General features: G+C 40.4%; 1 protein-coding gene across 25 annotated transcripts in view; it reads right to left on the bottom strand.

The window, feature by feature from the left end:
• zmp:0000001200 overlaps positions 1–24664 on the bottom strand; it is a 107147-nt gene that overhangs the window by 69793 nt on the left and 12690 nt on the right. For 13 of the 25 annotated variants that reach the window (XM_073912340.1, XM_073912346.1, XM_073912341.1 and 10 more), the window contains exon 2: positions 176–292. In XM_073912340.1, coding sequence (XP_073768441.1) covers positions 176–292 — 117 coding nt within the window. Of the gene's footprint in view, positions 1–175; positions 293–8313; positions 8490–24664 lie in introns of those variants that run through there. The other 12 variants (XM_073912344.1, XM_073912349.1, XM_073912355.1 and 9 more) reach the window with 1 other exon arrangement.

The following is a 24664-nucleotide window of genomic DNA, read 5'->3' as shown; positions in this document are numbered from 1 at the left end:
CATTTAAAAGGCTTGTAATGACCCACAGTAACACTCCAGAGTTTTTCCAGTGACTAATGTAATGAGCGTCAAAGGTTAGATCCACTTTACAGCTCATTCTCGCTAAACCAGGAAAGGGAAGTGGATTTGTAAAGAGACAGACGGGATCAAACGAACAGACGAGGGTTTTTCTGACCTGAAAGTCCTCCAGGGGAAACTGCAGCATGTCTCGGAGTCCATCACTGAGGATCTGAGTTTTCCTCTGCACCAGCACATTCTCATAGTCCAGCGGCTCCACCACACGCGGCTTCAGCTGGAAACACACACACACACATTCAGCAGATGTTACACATATAATGACTCACTGGTGCTCATATTTACAAATATAAACAGTGAATAAAAAGCAGGGTTGAGTAAGGTAATTACTGTTGTGTAATACTAATTGTAAGTGTAATGCCCATGCATTGAAATTAAGGCTCATGCACACTTTTGGCTCTTGCTTTTTACCAACATTTAACAGCCAGTGACTAAACAAGGGACACCAAAGTGATCGTGGATACAAATCAGCAAACCAGCAGGCGTAAAAAACCCTTATTTAAAAAGAAAATGCCTTGTGCTCGTTTCTTGATCAGTGTCCGAACACAAAGAGCTGTAAGAATGATTTATTGCTCATTTGGCATGGACATCACAATTACACTGGACAAACCAGAGGCATTTAAGGCCGTACTCACACTAGGTACAGTTGCCTCGAACCAGGCCAAAGCACGCTTGCCCCCCCTCCCGTCTTCCCCGACGGCCCGCACTCACACTCCAATCGGGCCTGAGCATGTTACATCATCGCTGCTGCGCTGTTCAGTGAGCGCTCTCGCTCAGCACAGTGGAGATTTCTCTAGTTATATCGTGTCAGTCGTTTGTTATGCAGTGACATGCAGTCAAATATTTCGCCAAACAGTCCTTAGGGTTGCGGTGACACGCAGTCAGATATTTCACCGAACAGATCCGCCACTTTTGGCGCTCATAAACAATCATAAAGCTCTCGTGCTGCAGGAATGAGGAGGTCTGCTGAAGGCGCACAGCTGTGGTGCAGTGAGGGGTTTGCGTCTTGAATAAACTACGGCAGTTTGCGTTCACTGAACAGTAAGAAAGATTAATAAATCCATATGAAACAGTCCCTTAAAAGTCACGTCTCGCTTTCAGTTTCGGGCTTTGGCGCGTTTTGCACTCACACACAAAGCCCAAGTGGGCACGGTTCGGATAGCATAGTGTGAGTGCGCCCTAAGTGTTTTAGCAGACTTGCTAATTCTCAACACCTGTCCAAGGGAGACTTGAAAATAAAATAAATAAATATGCACAACACTTTAATTCTTTATATAAATTTGCTATAAGGCAAAAGACGGCATGACCAAACAAACTAATAGCAGACTAAACACTGCTCTTCTGTTTAACAGCAAGATAAACACAACAGCGACTACAATAATGTGGACAGGAGAGGAATGGAGAGTAGCAAATAGGATTTAATGTCAAGTCTGAATTGTCATGACTTGCAAGTTCATTAAGAGCCATCTAACGGCAGGGCTGACTTTACATAACCATATGCACAAAAATCAAAAATCAGCCTGGGGTGTACGAGCCTTAATGTGCCATGTATGCACATTTTTAATGTGAAATTCTACTAATCTTCTACTAAAACTAATCTATTTACGCGAATACTTAATTTAGTTTTTGGTGTGAACCCAGCGTATTATAATACAAATCTGTGAATCTGAATCTGTGTCTGAAATGTAGTAAATATTTCTCATGCTCAGGTTAGTACTGTAGAATAGGGTTGGGCATCTAAGCTATAATGCCGATCCGATGCGCATCTTGATACAAAGAATACGATCCGATATATTAGCGATATATTTGTGACATATTGCGATGCAACACGATACGATTCACACCCATATCACGATACAATGCGATAATTCAGCACTAACTTATTAGATCAAGTTTATGAGATGATGTAAAAGAGGATGCTGTGCCATTGAATGAGTTTGATTATTTATTAACCAAGTAAAACCAAGACTTTTTTTTATAAACTGGCTCTTCTCTCAGAGCCAGAGTGTCAGTTTACAGTAGAGGGCCATTTTAGAACATATAGCACATATTATTTAAGTATTTTCAAGATAAACAGAATGTATAAGTGCAATATATATAAAATATATATATATTTGCACTCTTTCAACATAAAGGTCTGCCCGTGTATTTTACAGATGCGCAGCACATTTTGCAAACTGCATCTGTCCTGTCAAGTCGTCCATCCTTTTTGTAAAATCCATAATGTTGCCATACTTTAGATTTGAAACTCAGTGGGGAATAAAATATTTGTTTTGCTTCTCGCGCTTTCTGAGGGCGCACCACTAGCTTCATCCGCACACCTGATACACTGAGTTGTAGTGTAAGTGTACACATCCGCAAGTTCGTTGCTAAGGCTTACTTTATGTAGGTCGATTAAATTATGCCCCAAAAACAGGTTGACAACACTTGTTAATAAATAAAAAATACATTCTATATTAAAAATATAAGCTGTATCTTGGAAAAACCGATGCATCTCGCAAAAACCGATGCATCTCGATTTGCTTCCAAAATTTCATTCATCCTCTGCTGCTCTACCGATGCACTCGCATCGTGCACGCGCATGACCGCGTATCGATACATATCGGTTAATCTTCCCATCCCTACTGTAGAAAGTAGTGAACACTATGTAGGGACCCTGTAAAACACAAATCACGCACAAAGCTTTATCGGAGAAAAGTGTGGTGCAAGGACAGGAACTGAGAACTTCCAATGCAATGATCACATAATCATCGATAAATGCCCTGTCAGTGGCGAATCGCTTTGGTTTTGGATTGAATTTGATTGCATTAATGTTTAAGTTAAGATTTTTGCTTTTTGAACTGTGAATAAGGGAATACTGCTATAAAAATAACTCTGCTGTTTAAAGGGTTACTTCACATGCCAGAACTTTAGCAATACATTAGTTTCTGAATTCCTTGTTGAATTTTGTGTATAAGAATGTGATTAATTGCAGAACAAATATGTAATTATTTGTGATAAAAAACAAACACATTTTAATTGTTGAACAGCACTAATACAACTGCATTAGTGCAATTAAATAAGACGAAGGTTGATTTATAAAGCACAAAAATGAAATATTATTCCACAAAAACATCAGGAAAATTGAGATTCTCCATTGTGGCTGTACCTGTGACTTGGACTGAATGGTTTTGAACGTCTGACAAGTCAAACAAACTCTCCCAGATACATTCTCTCCTTTCTTGTAATGAAATAAACGGCTGATCTCTGAGGAATATGAGAATGTGTGTGTGTGTGTGTGTGTGTGTGTGTGTGTGTGTGTGTGTGTGTGTTTCCACTGATCATATATAGGAGGAATCTGGGAGTGTGTACGGCTGATAACAACAGAGTACACACACACACACACACACACACACACACACACGCACATCTGTGAGTGATATTGGTGGAATGACCTCAGAAGCGGGTCTCCATGGAGATAGAGTTGTTTTGATGATGATGTCATAATCAGATAAACCAATCGAAAGTCAGAATCACTGAACAGCAGCTTCACTGACTGAACATTAGATCCTCCAAACTACACATCATCAACCTGTGGAGTTATTTCATATTTCACTTATCATACTTAATTATATTTACTTTATTGTGTTATTTTTTTCCTATCGTCGGACATTGGAGATATCTCAGCTAAGTGGTGCCGACATAATAAACAATGTCCAGTGTTTGGCATTGTTCAGACGTCCCTGAAACAGATGAAATGGACATTGTATGAAACACTTCAGTTTAGGTGTTAAATAAACCACTAACTAAACATAACTACAAGCTACAGAGCAAGTTTATTTATTCATTCATTTTCCTTCGGCTTAGTCCCATATTAATCAGGGGTCGCCACAGCAGAATGAACCGCCAACAATTACAGAATATGTTTTACACTGCGGATGCCCTTCCAGCTGCAACGCAGTACTGGGAAACACCCATACACACTCATTCACACAAACACTACGGGCAATTTAGTTAATCAATTCCCCTAAAGCGCATGTGTTTGGACTGTGGGGGAAACCGGAGCACCCTTTTGTGTTCAACAGAGGAAAGAAACTCTTAAAGGTTTGAAACAAGTAATGAATGAATCTTCATTTGTGTGTGAGCTGTCCCTTTAACACACACATTTCAGACAGTCAGCGGTTTAATCTTTAACACACATATATGAGAGTGTGTGTTGCAGTCATATGACGGACATCTGATTTTATTGTGGAAGATGAAGGTAACTGCACACTTTACAGACAGTCATAACGAGTTTAACACCACACACTCACACTCTCGACACTTTCAGCACTGTTCACCATGACACACACAACCTCTTACACAGATTTTACTATGGTTTTAATATCCAATAGGTTGCTGTACATTACAGTACACTGCGGTCTGTCACCATTTCCTAATACTATTGAACACTATCTATCTAATTCATTCATTTTCCTTCGGCTTAATCCCTTATTGATCAGGGGTCGCCACAGTGGAATGAACCGCCAACTATTCCAGCATAAGTTTAACATAGCGGATGCCCTTCCAGTTGCAACCCAGTAATGGGAAACACCCATACACACTCATTCACACACACTCATTTACACACACTTCAGCTAATTTAGTTCATCAGTTCACCTATAGCGCATGTGTTGGAAACCGGAGTACCCGGAGGAAACTCCACACAGAAATGCCAACTGACCAGCCGGGACTCAAACCAGCGACCTTCTTGCTTACTGTGAGCCACCGTGCCACCACTATCTATCTCATACTATCTAATTTAATACTATTTTATTGATTCATTGTAATGGGTCGTCTGGTTTGATGGCAGATGTTTGCTGTACTTTACTTTTCTAAACAGCAAGTGGAAAACACACACACACACACACACACACCTTTGTTTATTCCTGGGAATGAGAGCAAGTCAGTGTTTGAACAGTTGTGTTGTGTTTAGAAAGTGTGTGTGTGTGTGCGTTTGTTTTTCTGTGCATGTATGTGTGTGTTTTTGCGTGTTTTCATGTTGCGTTTGTGTGTATATATTCATGTCTGAGGTGTGTTTTTATGTGTATTATGCATGTATTTGTGTATGTGTGTGTGTGTTTTTGTGTAATGTTGCTTTTCTGTGTTTGTGTGTGCGTTTTTGTTTATGAGCCTGTACGTAAGTGTGTGTATGTATTCATGTGTGTGTGTGTGTGTGTGTGTGTGTGTTTGTTTTTATGTGTTGTGTGTGTGTATATGTGTGTGTTTTTGTGTATTGTTGCTTGTCTGTGTGTGTGTTTTTGTGTATTGCTGCTTGTCTGTGTGTGTGTTTTTGTTTATGAACCTGTACGTAAGTGTGTGTATGTATTCATGTATGTGTGTGTGTGTGTGTGTGTGTTTGTTTTTATGTGTATTGTGTGTGTATATTTGTGTGTGTGTTTGTTTTTTTACACTGCTAAATTCAGAAACAGACACACACACACACACACACACACACACACACACACACACAGAAGCTCACATCAGTTTGCAGAGCAGCAGTGTATACACTATTTTACAGCAGTAGTGATGGTAAGCACGTGTGTATGTTTGTGTGTGTGTGTGTGTGTGTGTGTGTGTGTGTGTTTGTGTGTGTAAGATCTCTTTATAAGATATAAACACACAGTAACTCTCTCTGAAAGCAGATCTCTATTGTGTGAATAAAGCCGCTACACAAACAGAAGTCAGATTATGTGTGTGTGTGCGCGCGCTGTGACGGTGCTTCACACAATGTGAGTCTGGATTCAGACAATACACAAGAAATCGGAGATCTTTTAACCCTTAATAAAACACACACACACACACACACACACACCATGATAATCATCGGTTACAAATCGGAATGAACATCAGAATGAACCGCCAACTATTCCAGCATATGTTTTATACAGCGGATGCCCTTCCAGCTGCAACCCAGTACTGGGAAACACCCATACACACTCATTCTCACACACACACTCATACACTACAGCCAATTTAGTTCATCAATATAGCGCATATTAGGTATTAGGTATTTCAGCCCAGTTTAGATTAAATATGGGCAAAACATCAACTGGGTTCATTTGTTTGTTAAATTTAAAGAACTAAATTGATGCAAAGTTTGAAGTTTGTCCATATTTGACCCAGTTTGGGTTGAATTAAGCCAGCATTTTCTAGAGCGCAGTATGTGAACTTTTTGAGTCAGCTTTAGTGATGAAAGGCTGGCGATCAGTCCGACTCCAAATGGTGATCTTCATGTTGAAGAATTAATCAGCAAAATTGTGACGTTGTCATTTGGGGAATCAGGTTCTAGTTTCGTTTCATTGTTTAATAGTTAACAGCTTACTTTATGATAAAACTTTAAACACAACAGATTTACTTGCTTTTTAAAGTTTAGTCAACTTAATAGCTGGCGAGGCAGTGGCGCTGTAGGTAGTGCTGTCGCCTCACAGCAAGAGGGTCGCTGGTTCGAACCTCGGCTCAGTTGGCATTTCTGTGTGGAGTTTGCATGTTCTCCCTGCCTTCGTGTGGGTTTCCTCCGGGTGCTCCGGTTTCCCCCACAGTCCAAACACATGCGGTACAGGTGAATTGGGTAGGCTAAATTGTCCGTAGCGTGTGAATGTGTGTGTGTGGATGTTTCCCAGAGATGGGTTGCAGCTGGAAGGGTATCCGCTGCGTAAAAACTTGCTGGATAAGTTGGCGGTTCATTCCGCTGTGGCAATCCCGGATTAATAAAGGGACTAAGCCGACAAGAAAATGAATGAATGAACTTAATAGCTTAAAGTTACAACAGATTTACTCACTTTAAGTCACCTTAATAGTGCAGTTAAAACAGATTTACTCACTTTTTTAGGTAAAGTCAACTTAATAGTGCAGTTAAAACAGATTTACTCACTTTTTTAGGTAAAGTCAACTTAATAGTGCAGTTAAAACAGATTTACTCACTTTTTTAGGTAAAGTCAACTTAATAGTGCAGTTAAAACAGATTTACTCACTTTTTTAGGTAAAGTCAACTTAATAGTGCAGTTAAAACAGATTTACTCACTTTTTTGGGTAAAGTCAACTTAATAGTGCAGTTAAAACAGATTTACTCACTTTTTTTAGGTAAAGTCAACTTAATTGCTCAAAGTAACAACAGGTTTCCTCACTTTAAGTTAACTCAACTTAATAGTGCAAACAACAAGTTCACTCACTTTTTAAGTAAAGTCAACTAATCGCTTTGATAGCAACAGATTTACTCACTTTTTAAGTAAAGTCAATTGTGACGAGTCTCTTTGACCAACCCACTGATCAGCCGAAAGCGGGAAGGACAGAGACTCATCTGCTCAATTGGGAACACCTGAGTTCCCCTCTATAAAAGCCAGCAGTGTTGGCTTCTGGAGAGGCCGTGCTTTTGCGCCTGTTTGTTTTGTTTTGTTTCTTTTAAGCTTTGGTTAATCTTTGATCTTGGCTTACCTAAAGTGAGCACTTTATTATTCTTTAATGTTTAAATAAATACTTTTGGTACCAAACCATCTGGTGTATGTCCTCCCTTTAATTTTGTCATCGCCTTTGAGCCAGGTCGTGACATCAACTCAAGAGTGCAAAGCAACAACAGATATACTCGCTTTAAATAAAGTCAACTCAATAGTTACAACAGAGTCACTCACTTTTCAAGTGAAGTCAACTTGTCACTTTTAGGGTGAGTAAAGTCAAAGATAAGCAAACATTAAGTAAAGTCAACTTATAAGCTCAAAGTAACAATAGATTTACTCACTTTTTAAGTAAAGTCAACTTATAAGTAGCAACTGATTTACTCACTTTAAGATAAGTCTACTTAATAGTATGAAATAACACATTTACTCCTTTTTTAAGTAAAGTCAACTTAATAGTAAAGAGTTTCTAGAGTAACAACAGACTTACTTTAAATTCAACATGTCACTTTAAAGATGACAGATTTGTTTGTTTAAGTAAAGTCAACTCAAAGTAACAACAGATCCGCTCACTTTTTAAAAATGAAGTCACATTTAAAGCAACACATTTACTCACCTTTTTAAGTAAAGTCTACTTAATAGTACAAAGTAACGTCTATTACGCTCACAGGTTTACTCTTCTCTAGTAACTAACTCTTTTGACGGTGTATGAAACACACGATCAGGCATCTGACAGCAGCTTCAGAAAGCCACATCCTCCAACTAATCCTCTAACCCAGCACGAGTGTCTTCAGCTGCTCCTCGAGTGCCCTCAGTAGTGCACACTGACCTGTGGTGGTGTTTCAGCGTCCGGCTCGTCCTCCGGCACATATTTAAACTGCTGCGGAGACTCGATCACCAGCTCCCTTCTGGCTGATTTCCCTGAGCGGCTCTGCATGACTGAATGAACTCAGCAGCCCGCGGACGCTCCACACACACACACCCTCACACACACACACACTCACAGACTGGACTGAAGACTCACCTCAGCCTGCAGATCAACACACACACTTGCTCCTCCTACACACTCACATAGGTGGGTTTTTGTGAGTTGTGGGGACATTCCATCGGTTTTCATTGTGTTTCTACTGTACAGACTGTTTTCTATGATGGTTTTAGTGAGTTGTGGGGACATTCTTTTGTTCTCTGGTGTGTTTCTACTGTATAAACTGTTTTCAGTGTTGGTTTTTGTGAGTTACGGGGACATTCCATTAGTTTCCATTGTGTTTCTACTGTACAGACTGTATTCTGTGTTGGTTTTTGTGAGTTGTGGGGACAATATATTGGTCTCTGGTGTTTCTACTGTACAGACTGTTTTCTATGATGGTTTTAGTGAGTTGTGGGGACATTCTATTGGTTTCCATTGTGTTTCTACTGTACAGACTGTATTTTTTCCTCTCCCCCAACCTACACCTAAACCCTTTTTGTCTGTCTGAAATAAACTTATTCTGTGTGATTTATAAGCTATCTGAGAAACAGGGATCCTAATTGATCCTCGTTCATCTTTAATATGATTTCATTCATTCATTCATTCATTCATTTTCTTTTCGGCTTAGTCCCTTTATTAATCTGGGTTTGCCACAGCGGAATGAACCGCCAACTTATCTAACATATGTTTTATGCAGCAGATGCCCTTTCAGCCGCAACCCATCACTGGGAAACACCCATCCATTGAGTGTGTACGGGTGTTTCCCAGTACTGGGTTGCAGCTGCAAATCACATTATAACTGGACAGAAGGTTTAAGCATGTGTGTGTGTGTGTGTAGACAGTGGACACACCCTGTTTATTCATCTGCTAAGAGGGAATTCCACACACACACACACACACACACACAAAACAAACACACTGTTAACACTCCACAAAAGGACAGTGTGTGTGTGTGTGTGTGTGTGTGTGTCGTGTTATCTTTTACTATACTGAGCCATCAGGGGGAAGGTAAGGAACCAGCTGCGCACACACACACACACACACACACACACACACACACACACACACACACACACACAGAGAGAGAGAGAGAGAGAGAGAGACAGACATCTAGGCTTTCTTAAGTCTACTCTTCCCCAGGCTAGCCTGAGGACAGCACCTTACTCTGTGTTGATGTCTGTGTGTGTGTGTGTGTGTGTGTATGTGTGTGTGACAAGACATTTACCTCAGGCTGTGTAATTATGTGTGTAAGTGTGTGTGTAAGGTGTGTGTGTGACGGGACACAATGACTTAATGCTGTGATTTTACCTGAGGCTGTGCAAGTGTGTGTGTGAGCGTGCGTGTGTGTGTGAGTAAGAGAGATAGAGAAAGAGAGACAGTGCATGTGTGTGTGTGTGTGTGTGCGCGCTTGTTTGTGTATGTATGCGTGTGTGTGTATATCTGTGCATGCATGGGTATGTGTGTTTGTAAGGGAGTGTGTGTGCACATGCATGCGTATGTATGTGTTTATGTGTGTACATAAGTGAGTGTGTGTGTGTGTGTGTGTGTGTGTGTGTGTGTGTGTATGCAAGCGTGTGTGTGTGTGTATGTCTGTGCATGCATGGGTATGTGTGTGTTTGTAAGAGTGTGTGTGTGCATCCATGCATGTGTATTTGTTTATGTGTGTGCATAAGTGTGTGTGTGTGTGTGTGTGTGTTTGTGTGTGTTTATGTATGTACATAAGTGTGTGTGTGTGCGCACATGTGAGCATGCATGTGTGTGTTTAAGTGTGTATATAAGTGTGTGTGTCTGGTGTGTGTGTGTGTACGCATGCATGTGTATGTTTGCATGCATGTGTGTGTGTGCTTGTTTGTGTATGCATGCGCGTGTGTGTGTGTGTATGTCTGTGCATGCATGGGTATGTGTGTGTTTGTAAGAGTGTGTGTGTGCATCCATGCGTGTGTATTTGTTTATGTGTGTGCATAAGTGTGTGTGTGTGTGTTTGTGTGTGTTTATGTATGTACATAAGTGCGTGTGTGCGCGCACATGTGAGCATGCATGTGTGTATATAAGTGTGTGTGTGTGTGTGTGTGTGTGTGTGTGTGTGTGTGTACGCATGCATGTGTATGTTTGCATGCATGTGTGTGTGCGCTTGTTTGTGTATGCATGCGTGTGTGTGTATGTCTGTGCATGCATAGGTATGTGTGTGTTTGTAAGAGAGTGTGTGTGTGCGCATGAACGCATATATGTATGTGTGTGTTTATTTGTGTATATGATCGTGTGTGTGTGTGTGTGTGTGTATGTGTGCATGCATGTGTGTATGTGTCTGTGTGTGTGTGCAAGAGTGAGCGAGAAAGACAGCCCTCATATGGTTGACTGTTTTGAAACTGGCCTCAAAACTCAAGGTGCGTTCCAAATCGCATACTCATGCACTATCCTACGCCATGTTCATTCACTCATTACTATATGATGGTTTAAAAATCTACAGTGTTTACAAACATTTACTCTAGTATTTTTAAATGGGATGCTAAAAAAAGCAACCATTGGCACGCAGAATCTAGAAATACTATGGAAGTCAATGGCTGTTTATTGCCCATCATTGATGATTGCAGAATTGTCTTGTTTGCGTGAACTGTCCCCTTAAATCCAGCAGAGCACAGCCTCTTTACACACAGATGTTTGCTGTAGGCTGACTCCCTCTAAGACAGAGAGTTCACACTGACCCACGGAGAAACAAAAGGCAATTAACAGGCATTTGAGAAACACACACTCTGCACATAAACAAACCCTCAGTGTGTGTGTGTGTGTGCGTGTGTGTGTGTGTGTGTGTGTGGTTGTGTGTGTGTGTGTGTGTAAGCTCTCCGAGGGTCTGTTTTGGTGGAAGTGTGTGTTTTGTCAGCGTCCAGGTTACACCCTCCGCACGTTTCCTCATTCCTGCACTTACATGCGCCTGGATTACACAACTCATGTGATGATGAAGAGGTCAGAGGTCAGACTCAGGAAAACCCCCCAATCAGAGATCTAGAAAACACCCCCAGGGTTGCCAAGTCTACTGTTTTCCCGCACAATAGTGGTTTTCTTTTTTTGAAAATGCAATTTCTGGGAATTTCTATGAACAATAATAACCTTAAAGTAATATACAGGATTTCATCTATATATGACATGCGCATGTACAACATGGGCGGCACGGTGGCTCAGTGGTTAGCACTGTGGCCACACAGCAAGAAGGTCTCTGGTTCGAGCCCAGGCTGGGTCAGTTGATTGTTTCAGTGTGGAGTTTGCATGTTCTCCCTGTGTTGGTGTTTGTGTGTCCTCCAGGTGCTCCGGTTTCCTCCACAGTCCAAACACATGCGCTATAGGGGAACTGATCAACTAAATAGTCTGTACTGTATGTGTGAATTAGTGTGTATTGATGTTTCCCAGTGACAGGAGGACATCTGCAACATAGAACATATGCTGGATTAGTTGGCGGTTCATTCTGCTGTGGCAACCCCAGATTAATAAAGGGACTAATCCGAAAAGAAAATGAATGAATGAATGTATATACAATATAAACACTGTACTATAGTAGGGTTCAAAACACTATGGTATTTTTAAAATAAACACTCTAGTTATCAAATATATTGACTTTATTTTATTATGATTCTATTCGCTTGTAATTTGTGAGTGAGAAGTGTCTTGATAATAAGGTGAGTGAAAAATTGTACACGCATTTTCTACCAGTGTATTAACTACATGACAAAACTATTATTTTCACACACACACACACACACACACACACACACACACACACACAAACAAGAGATAAATGTAGCATTAATTAATGAAACACACTGATCACATTTGTATTTCCACACATGTAAAATAAAACACCAGTAAAGCATTACAGAAGAGCACTGCTGCCACCTGCAGGCACAACAGCACACTGCAGCTCAATTCATCTGAGCGAGTCTCTGCATGCTCAACACTCTACAACACACTCAGTTCCTGGAAGGCCCTGCATAGTTTACTTCCAACCCTGCTTCAACACACTTACCTACTGACCTTGTTCTAATATGCGGAAGTGCGGCAGTTTTTGTGATTGTTTTAGAACTTCCGATTCAGTCGCCTATGGGAGAAATGACTAGGAATAATAAACGTCAAAAAACGGTCAAACTACTCGCTCTACAAACAAAAGTTTGCATGACTATACAGACAAAGTAGAATAATATTCTGAGGAAATATCAGTCTGCAACATCAAGCAGCATTTTTAATGTCTAAAAATGAATGAGACCAGAAGTCTCGAGCCAAAAAGATTCAAATGGCAGCGCCCGCTCATCAGTGAAGAATAAGGTGAATAGGTTCCAAACAAAACTGAAGAACTCAATTCGTTTGATCAGGTGTGTTTAATTAGGGTTGGAACTAAACTGCAGAGCAGCGGCCCTCCAGGAACTGAGTTTGACACCTGTGCTCTACAATATCAAGGGTGTAGAATTGGCATGGACGCAGGGGACGTGTCCACACCAACTACTGAAACATCCCTACCAATAATTTAATCAACCTCAAAATATAATAATGCTCCGTCAAGCCTTAGAAACCAACATGTGCACAAAGTTCGCTACGAGGTCACCGTAACTCTATTAACCAAAGCTGTGCAATAGACCTTTTTCACAGCGGAATTGAACACCGGAAGCGCCCTTCGAAGCAGTGTATCGATATTTCCGGGTTCGCTATGAGTCGCAGAGACATGACAGCCTCGGGACAGCGGATGACTTTCTCACGGTCAACTTTGCCATAATTTGGACAAGAAGATGTTGTTCGGTGAATGTGTAAAACTGCCTTAATAAAACAGCTTTTAAAAGATGATACCGATTTGCAGAGTTTTTGCAGAAAACGTGTCTTACCGTTTGCAACATCAGGTTCCAGTAAGGTGCACAGCCAACAACATAAAATCTGCTCATTCAAGCCATTCGTAAGCTAGATTAACCTGGCTATTTAACATCCGGCAGGATGAGTTTAATGTCAGTAGTCCCGTCTGTAAACTGTGCTAACCCCCTCCTTCCTTTTTATTCAGAGTCAGATATAGTGAATGGCGAGGTAAGTTAGCTATACAGGCGAGTTGCTATCGGTTAATACATTACAGGTTGTTTAATGCTCGTGAGGTTTTCTCAAGTCTGGAAACACATTAGCTCCTACTCGTGGATAATATTCATTTTTATTATTTATTTAAAGAACAGAAAATAACATTTTACAATACAAAAATGTACATACCAGGGGGTAATTATAAATAAAATACAAATATACAAAATGTAATATAACATATGTAATAATGAAATACATTGTAGAGTTCACACATTTTAAAGTGGGTCGAGTTTCTTGTTTAGAGAGTTGATACTGGTATTGTACAAGCATATTTCAGTCATCAATACCTTAAAATCTGGTTTCATATTAGTAAATTTATATTTATGAATGTACAATTTTGTTAACAACATAAGCAAATTAAATAAATAAAACTATTTTCCTCTAGATTAGGATAATCAAGTAAAGCCCAAATGTACATTTATCCATAATGAAAGAGGTTGAACACAAAAGAATCATTATTAATACATTTTGCAACTCACCCCATAAGCTGACTATGTACAATGCCAAAATAAGTGTAAAACTGTCTCCTCATATTCGTTACAAAAATACAATTTACATCAATCCCACTTTTAAATTTTTGCAAACAATGTTTTGCTGGATAAAACCTGTGGATGAGTTTATAGGATATTTCTTTAATTCTATTTCTAACATGATATTTCTGTGGTAACAGCCACACTTTTCTTCAATTCACCCTTTAATAAAGACATATAATAAAATTGAATATAAGGTACAGTAATGATTTCTTTTTGGAAAAGAGTATGAATATCTCTATCATTACTCTTGGTATTTAGTAAAACAAAATTTGCCGACATAAGATTTAGTAATATCAAAAGATGAAGCATCAGAAGGATGGTCTTATTAATACCTCTAAATAACATAAATGAATAACATGTCTCTGCAGGAATTGAACCAATAACAGTTGAAAACTTGCTGGGTTTTGTAATATTTTGATTTTGTAATAAAGGACTTCATTGTAAGAAAAGTTTACCATCTTTATTATATAACTGACTAAACAAATAATTTTACTGTCAAACCAATTAAAAAAAAAGAGATTTGCATTTGTATGAACTGTCTATTATTCCAAAATAACAACAATGTAGGGATAAATCATGCTTATAGATTAATGACCATGATGAGCACTTGTTTGTGGAAGGCAGATAGTTTAACTGGAGTTTTGTCTATATTATAATTACTCATCAAAATAAACCATAGACCACCAGTCTTTAATGAAACATGATAATCTCCGCTTTGAAGTGCATACAGCATACGAGCGTACTCCCACATATAACTTGAAACAGCATTTAACCCCCTTTAATATTGTCATCCATGTCATCCACATTTCCCTGTCCTTCGTCTTTCGGGAGATCGTGGTCATTAAAGTAAGAGTGTCGTTTTTGAGTTAGAGCAGCTGGGAAAGCAGCAATCACAACGATGAGATGACCCTGCCATTCTTTCTTGCTCCGTCGCATTGAAACCGGATGTTGTGGTACACTGCTTCGCTTACCGGAACCAGGAAGTGTGAAAAAGGCCTATTAATTCAGTTTCAATTTTCCTCCCGGGAGACAGAGCTCTTCACCCTATCTATAAGGGTGCACCCTGCCACCCTGCGAAGGAAACTCGGCCGCTTGTATCCGAGATCTTGTCCTTTCAGTCATGGTACAGCAGCAAAGATTCTTGATTATGTTTCTTGGAGTAAGAGTATAGTTCCTAACCATATTATCCTTAAAAATAACAACTTTTAATTCTTCGTCAAAACTATTTGGCCAATTGAACGAGATGCTAATGGTCTAATCTGATTCAATGATCTATGCTAAGCTAAGCTAAACGATGAAAAAGATGAGTGAAGTGGTGATCTGGACTCTGGACAGGAGAGAGGAGCCGCTGAGGTTGAAGGTTATCACATCAGTTCACACATCCAGCAGAACCACACACACACACACACACACACACACACACACACACACACACACACACACACACACACACACACACACACACACACACACACACACCCTTCCTGTGAAGGAAACACATTTAGCCCATTTATAGAGTCGAATCTGATGCTGTTTCCTGAACCCTGAGAGATAACACACATCAAACACACTTATCTACCACTACCAGCACACACACACACACATACACACACACACACACACAACACTGCAGAGGACAGATCTTAATCACATCTCACATTTTTTGAGTGTGTGTGTGTGTGTGTGTGTGTGTTTCTGCCAGCTTACTCTCACTATCAGGTGTCAACAACACACATACACTGCAGCAGGGCTACATGTGAAATCAATGTGTGTTTGTTTAGCGAGTGCACACTGTTATTGTTTAGGTGGACAATTAATCTGTGCAAAAGAAGTGTTTGTTATGTTTCAATCTTCAGTCCGAGCATCTGCCTCTGCGATGTTGAGTGCAAACAACGCTCCCATTTCTGTGTCCGTGTTGTTGTTTACAGTGAAGGCTGGCCTGCTGTCTTCCGGTATTGTTAAAGTCGTGTGTTATAGTCACGTGATAGGGGCTTGAGGATTAAGGTAAGGATACGCAATGACACATAAGCCCCAATCAGGTAGCGAATCTCAGCAGCCCCGCCTCCGTTTTCAGATGTCGCCGTTTTCCCTCATCCACACTGAGACGGAGCAGCAGTGTTTCAGAATGAAAACAGCCTCTCCAGCGTTTCCAAAACGCTCCGTTTTTGGTGCTCGAAAACTCCCGCGTAGTGTGGACGGATGGCGTAACCGTAGCAAAACTTATCTGTTTTCAAACTAAAACGTATTAGTGTAAACGGGGCGATCACTATCTGTTCATCAGCTTCAACAGTAGGAGAGTTCTCCAGATCTACCTGAGCTCAAACTCCCCTCTCGCCTTGCAAGTGGGAGGGAGCCCCGGGCTCAAGGATCTTATAAGCTCAGGGCTCTCTCCCGGGCAGCATGCCAAACACGCTTTATAATCAATCATCAGCTGAGTGTCAACTCTTGAATAGCTCTATTTGGGAAGAATTCATTCATTTTTAGATAGATCGGATTAATTACATGCATATATAAATACAACAGAGCAGAGATAACAGTGAAATACACGGTGCTTTATGGCTTATGGACTCTAACAAAAAAAAAAATTGTAATATTGTTCAAGAAAATCGTAATAGGTTTCTTTTGCCCATAACGCACAGCCCTAATCAATAACCAAAAGCAAGACTGTATTGTGTATTTAAATACTCCAGCATCAATACTCATTGAAATGTCAACATTTTTGACAACACTACATCAGATGACAGGATAATGTAGAGTACATAAAGCAGTCTTCAGGTCATCAGTCTGCTCTGTGAGACGCAGACAGGAACCCACAAAACCCAAAACCACTGAATAAACCTTGATTTGACTGATCTGAGAGCAGCGAGTGTGTCTTTATCTGGCGGGCGGAGGAGGCTCAGCATTTCCCAGTCCTGACATAACGGGCTTTCTTGTGTTTCCCAGAGCGCTGTGGTCAGAGCTCCACCTAAATATAAATCAACACCATCCAGAAAAAAAGTAAAGATGTCGTAATGCGGTCACTGCTTTAAACATTACTTTAGGAACAATTAATCAATTTATAGTAAAACAAATCGGACCGGAAAATACATATTTGGTTTGTTATTTAACCCTTTATACCACAAAATAATGTAAATAAAAGTTATGTGAAAAATTAAATAAACGAAAACTAAGATGTATACTATATTCTAATTTAAAATAGCTATATAATATATATATATTTTAAAAGTCTTTCAAAATGTTTTAACTTTTCAGACAGGTTTAACTGTGATCACCAATATGGTTTGGTTTCATATTTATGTAAACGACTATATAAATGTATCAGAAAATTGATTTGTATTATCATGAACTGTAGTTAATTATTTATTTGAATTATTTTTAATGTTTATTTTATTAAAATTATTATCATTTTTATTTTGTTATTATTTTATTCTTTTTATTTAGCATTTATTTATTATTATTATTATTTTCCATTTTGCTATATTTTTTATCTTGATTGTACAAAATGTTTTGTTAAAGCAAATAAATGTTGATAATAATAAAAAAAGTTATATATATATATATATATATATATATATATATATATATATATATATACACATATATACACACACATATATATATATATATATATATATATATATATATATATATATATATATATATATATATATATATATATATATATATATTATTTTCATCATTACATTATTAATAATATTAATGATAGTTATAACAATAGAAATAATTAATATCAGAGTGATTTTTGAAAGATCATGTGACTCCTCTATGTGATGACTGAAGTAATGAAGCTGAAAATTCCTCATTAAAATCACTGGAATAAATTATCAAATTAAATAATAAACTACTTTTGAACAGTTATTTTACAGTGCAATAACATTTCACAATGTGGGCATCACGGTGGCGCAGTGAGTAGCACAATCGCCTCACAGCAAGAAGATCTCTGGTTTGAGTCCCGGCTGAGTCAGTTTGTATGGAGTTTGCATGTTCTCCCCGTGCTGGTGTGGGTTTCCTCCAGGTGCTCCAGTTTCCCCCACAAGTCCAAACACATGCGCTATAGGGGAATTGATGAACTACATTGACCGTATGTGTATGAATGAGTGTGTGTGGGTGTTTCCCAGTATTGGGTTGCAGCCGGAAGGGCATCCGCTGTGTAAAACATAGCCAAAAGTACCATACTCAGAAACACCTGTCGATTATTCATGATAATTCATGTAAAAACCACATTTACATGTTAGTAGCCAACATTTGCAGATCAGTGCATCAATCTGGCCACGTGCTGAGCAACTGATTGAGGAATGAGGGAAGAGCTTTAACAGAGGATGGAGATTTGATGATTGTGCAGAGGGAAATACAGAGTAAATATGACCTTTGCTCACTGCTGGTGATTTCACAAAGTCCATAAGCTTCTGTGTTATAACACACACAAACACACACACACACACACACACACACATGCACTTTAAGCAGCAAATCAAACACACACGCCACAGAGTAGAGTGCAGTGAGTGAGAGAGAGAGGCTCAGATGCATAATACATCATTCATTCATTTTCTTTTTGACTTAGCCCCTTCATTCATCAGAGGTCACCGCAGCGGAATGAACCACCAACTTATCCAGCACATTTTTAACACAGCGGATGCCCTTCCAGCTGCAACCCAGTACTGGAAAACACCCACACACACTCATTCTCACACACACACACACACACACACACACACACACACATACACACACTCATACACTACAGCCAATTTAGTTAATCGATTCCCCTACAGTGCATGTGTTGGAAACCGGAGCACCCGGAGGAAACCCATGCCAACACGGGGAGAACATGCAAACTCAAAAGCACAGAAATGCCAACTGACCCAGCTGGGGCTCGAACCAGCGACCTTCCTGCTGTGAGGCCACAGTGCTAACCACTGAGCCACCGTGCCGCCCATACATTAGACAAAATAATGTGTGTGTGTGTGTGTGTGTGTGTGTGGGTTTGGTTGTTTGTGTCTGTACTTGTGTGCATATCTGTATGTGTGTGTATTTGTATGAAGGTGTATGTTTGTGTGTGTATTTTTATGAATGTGTACACTTGTGTGTACATATAAGTTTGTATGGTTGTCTGTGTGTGTTTGTGTCTGCATCTGTATCTGTTTGCATATGTCTATGTTTGTAAGTGTGTGTGTGTACGTTTGTGTGAGTATGTTTGTCTGTGTGTGTTTGGTTGTTTGTGTCTGTACTTGTGTGCATATTTGTATGTTTGTGTGTGTATGTGTTTGTGTATTTATATGAATGTGTGTGTGTGCTTATGTTTGTGTGTGTATGTTTTGATTGTCTATGTGTGTATGTGCATCTTTGTGTGTGAATGACTGTGTTTGTGTGTGTGCATATGTGTATATCTGTGTGTATGTACTGTATGTGTGTGCGTATGTTTGTTTGTGTGTGTGTATTTCTATGATTGTGTGTGCATATGAGTTCTTTGTATGTATGCATGTTTATATATGTATGTTTGTGTGTGTGCGCATGTGTGTCAGGTGTGTGTTTTGTCCCATCAGTGGAGGATCTCAGGTGTTCAGGTGTTTGTGTATTGTATACGTGTCGGCTGCAGGCTCAGCTCTGCTGGAGGATCTTTAAGCTGCTGTTCTTGTCTGACGTCTGAAATCTGACACTAAACATTCCTCAAATATAGATCCGCTCTTCCCGTAACCGGTTTCAGCTCCTCCTGTCATCATCACATCACAATAGATCATCAAAGCCAGTCTCTCCATACAGTAATATATCCTGAGGTCTGTGTACATTCAGTCTCTGGCCACTTTATTGAAAAGCATTATTAATTATCATACGCTAGCAAAAATAAACACTGTACATTAAGATTTCCCACAGACTTTAATAAACACTGGCCAATGACTCTACATGTTGGTGCTGTGCAATTACAGTCAAGTATTTGCATTTAGTTTGCATTTAGTGTACGTTTCCTTTTACTGTAACACCATTATCTCCAAACCCATCTTCTCCAGTACACCAAACACTAACTATACCTCAGCCTCATTAGCAGAACAAGTGGGAAAATCCCAGAACAACACAACGTTACGGCCTCAGTCCATCATTTGTCATCATTTATTTACACTTAAAATATGACATTTGCTGTTTATTCAGGCTACTTACTTATAATGAGCTGAAACAACACAGTTAAGTCATTCATTCATTCATTTTCCTTCAGCTTAGTCCCTTTTTGAGCAGGGTCGCCACAGCAGTATGAACCACCAACTATTCCAGAATGTTTTACGTAGCGGATGCCCTTCCAGCTGCAACCCAGTACTGGGAAACACCCATTCACACAAACACACACACACACACACACACACACACACACACACACTCATACACTACGGCCAGTTTAGTTTATCAATTCACCTATAACACATGTGTTTGGACTATAAATGACTGATAGACCCGCCCTTAATGACTGATAGCTCCACCCTAAATGACTGATAGCTCCACCCTAAATGACGAATAGCCCCACCCTAAAAGAAGGATAGCCACGCCCTAAATGACTGATAGCTCTGCCCTAAAAAGCTGATAGCTCCACCCTAAATGACTGATAGCTCCACCCTAAATGACGAATAGCCCCACCCTAAAAGAAGGATAGCCACGCCCTAAATGACTGATAGCTCTGCCCTAAAAAGCTGATAGCTCCACCCTAAATGACTGATAGCTCCACCCTAAATGACGAATAGCCCCACCCTAAAAGATGGATAGCCACGCCCTAAATGACTGATAGCTCTGCCCTAAAAAGCTGACAGCTCCACCCTAAATGACTGATAGCTCCACCCTAAATGACTGATAGCTCCACCCTAAATGACTGATAGCTCCACCCTAAATGACTGATAGCTCCACCCTAAAAGGTTGACATCCCGGCCCTAAAAGACTGATAGCCCCACCCTTAAAAGCTGATAGCTCCGCCCTAAATTACTGAGAGCTCTGCCCTACAAGGCTAATAGCATTTTGTGTGCATGTAGTTGTGTATGTGTGCATTTTTGTGCATGTGTGTGCGTGTAATTGTTTATGTGTGTGTGTTTGTGTAATTGTGTATGTGTATTTTGTATGTGTGCGTGTGTGCATATTGTGTGTGTGTGTGTGACAGAGATAGAATAGGAAGTGTGTGGGAAATAATCCTGGTTTACGACTGCATCTCTGAGACAAGTCTAAACTAAACCCATGAGCAAACCCAAGACAAATATTACTGAGAGAAATCACCCCGAGTGTGTGTGTGTGTGTGTGTGTGTGAACATGTATATGCGTGCACATGTGTGTGTGTGGATACGTATGCGTACGTGCATCTGTGTGTTCTGTCTGCAGCTTATTCACACTGTCTGTATGTACAGAATGTGTATATGTGTGGTGTGAGTGTGTATTGTTGTGGTGCATATGTGTGTGTGTGTGTGTGTGTATTTGTGAATGTGTATATGAGTGTTTGTACATGTGTGTATATATGTGCCCATGTGTTTGTGTCTAGGTGTTTTTGTGTAAACAGTATATGTGTGTGTGTGTGTGTGTGTGTGTGTGTGTGTGTGTGTGTGTGTGTGTGTGTGTGTGTGTGTGTGTGTGTGTGTGTGCATTTGTGTGTGTGTATGTATGAGTGTATATGTACATGTGTGTGTATGAGTGAGTGTGCGCATTCTGTGTCTGTGTATGAGTGTGCATGTGTGTATGTCTGAGTTTTTACATAATTTGTGCATGTGTGCGTTAGTGCGGGTCAATGCATGTGTGCATTTGTGTGTGTGTGTGTGTGTGTGTGTGTGTTCACGCGTGTGTATGAGTGTACATTTATGTGTGTGTGTGCATAAATTTGTGTGTATGACTTCATTATGTGCATGTATGAGTGAGTGTGTGCCTGTCTGCATCCACATCTGTATGTCTTCCTGTGTGTGTGTGTGCGTGCGTGTGTCTACGTGCATGTCTGTGTTCATGCGTGCATATGTGTGAAGCAGTGCTCATCATGTCTCCGGTGGGCAGCTGTAATGTGATCTGTATGTGTGTGTGTGTGTGTGTGTTTTTGAGGAAGGAAGTGGCGTCAGGAGGTCACACACTCTGAACAATGCAGTTTTAACACTGGCAGAGGAATCAGTGTGAACCAGGATGAGCAGCCAGTCCCTCAGGTCCACCTCCTGCCCACTGTACACACACACACACACACACACACACAGGACGCTCAGAGTCCAGTGGTAATATCAGCAGGACATGCTCGGCTGTTCACAGGAGTTTGGTCCTGCACTGATTGGACAGAATGATGGCCAATGGAGCCTTTTCACACAGAACTGGTCATAGTAGAGCGCAGTGAATGGGAGAGTGCAACAAATCATTACTTTACAATCCTGTTAGCAAGGCTTTCAGAAAGAGGAAAACAATAGTGTGAGACTGCCAAAATTTTCATTGGCCCCACCAAAATAAAAAAAATAAAAGGTTAATAGTTATTTCTTAGCCACATATTTTAAATAATGTGGCAAAATAATGTCTGTAGCTGCGTCCCAAATGGCACACTATACACTATGCACTCATGCACTATGTACTTATGCACTTACACACTCAACAGGGTAGTATATGTATGTAGTGTCGTCCCAAATGCCACACTAATGTTTTTTTACTAAGCGGAAATTCAAACCGTTTCCCTGATGACGTTTGACAGTCGCCAAATCAGTGAAATAAACGACCCAATTATCAAATAATACCTGCCGTGAGTGTTGCCGCATTCACCATCGGGAGGCGCTATAATCACTCTCGTAGGAGAATTTTGCTTTCACCATCCAAAATAAATAAAGTTATTCAACATGTGCGTCCGATAGCTCCGCCCCCTCCGCTACGTAAGCAAACCTGCAGTCGTTGAGTGTGTGAAGTGTCCATCATCACACACTTCACTTTAGCGGCTGAATGAGTGCATCATCCGGGTAATTAAAGTGCACTTATTATTATTAGAGTTTTCAGTGTGAACACACTACTTACACTATTTATGCTACAAAATGGCGTAGAATAGTGCATAAGTATGCGATTTGGTACGCAGCTTGTCATTCTGGCCACACAAGAGTAACAGCGCCATTATGGTCCAGTGGTCAGCACGTTGCATTACGCCATCATGAACCGTGTTCGATCCTCACCTGAGTAACTCTTTTTTATTTTTATTGTCAAGACATATAAAACTGTAGGGATGTTGAATATTTGAAGTTCTAAAGCAGCTGTTTTCTTGAAAAAGGCCTGATAGTGTCATTAGAAACTGAATTGGAAATGACCTTATTTGAATACAGTCAGTCGTGAACTGAGGTGGGCCGGTCTTAGGGTGCTTTCACATCTACACTTTTGTTTGGGAACGTGTCTCGTTTGCCCAGTTAGCGTGGTTCGTTTGGCATATGTGAACAGGGCAATCGCGATTTGTTCCGCGCCAAATCAATCGCTCCGAGATCGCTTGAGTGAGGTGGTCTCGGCTCGATTGAAACGAACCCTGGAGCGGTTCGATTGCAGTGAGAAAGCGATCCGATCCGAGCGCGGTTATATCACAGTGTTTTATGGATATGTAATAGGCATACAGCTATATGAAGAGAGAATTATGAGTAGGGCGGGAAGTTTCGCGAGTGTCCGGATGCCCGCAAACGAGTAATCTCACGTCTTCCTCCCGGTCCTCAAATAGGCATCGTCGCGCACCCTTCTCACCCCTCCCCACCGCGTCTCTCCTCAGACACGTCGCGCGCGCACCCTGTCAATCACCACCAAACCACCACCTCTCCTGACAGCTGAGCGGGACGCTGCAAAATAAACCCTGACACTCTGACCAGTGTGAGGAGAGTTTACTCACGTGACTTGTTTTAGCTCTTTTGGTTCGATTAGAAACTTTGCAGTGTGAAAGCGAACCGCTCCAAGAGCAAAGAGCAACACTGTAGCATTTGTAATCTCTGTGTCAGAACAACTGAATCGATTCACAGGTGTGAACGCACCCTAATGCTTGAAACTCCAGGGATGAAAAGGAGTCCCACTCCGGCCCTGGCTTGGCTTGTGATGTGCATTATGGCACAAGCACGGAGCTTCCAGCTCTTGTTATTTAAGGAATGCATGACTTCCAGTGCAGTCTTCTGCGTGTCTTCACAGGTGTGTGGCTGAGTGTGTGTGATGACGTCATAAACCAGGTATGTGTGTGCAGATTTATTACTGACTTAAGGGCAAACTAAACCCTGAATGATTTCAGCACATCCTGACTGTGTGCTGAAAATGATGTCGGGTTTATTATGAAAGCACACTTCACAGCAATTATGATGAGTTAATTATGACATGTATTTGATGTGACAACACAAACTCCTGACACACACACACAACACTTTAGCGAAGTGTTTTTACTAGATGTGCTTATTAAACGAGACTTGTGTTTGTGGTGAAACTGCGTGTGAATGTTGGATGTAAACACTACTGTTTGCTTTGGGTTTCCGCTAAGAGCTGCTAATGAACAAAGTCCAGCAGATGAGGATCTGTGATGAGTGTGAAGCACAGCAGAATTGAGCCCTGAAATACTGCTTTTACTGACCACG

This window comes from Danio rerio, chromosome 9, assembly GCF_049306965.1.
Source record: "Danio rerio strain Tuebingen ecotype United States chromosome 9, GRCz12tu, whole genome shotgun sequence".
NCBI lineage: Eukaryota > Metazoa > Chordata > Actinopteri > Cypriniformes > Danionidae > Danio > Danio rerio.
The sequence above is the reverse complement of the archived record's forward strand: the minus strand, read 5'-3'. Positions and strand labels throughout refer to the sequence as shown.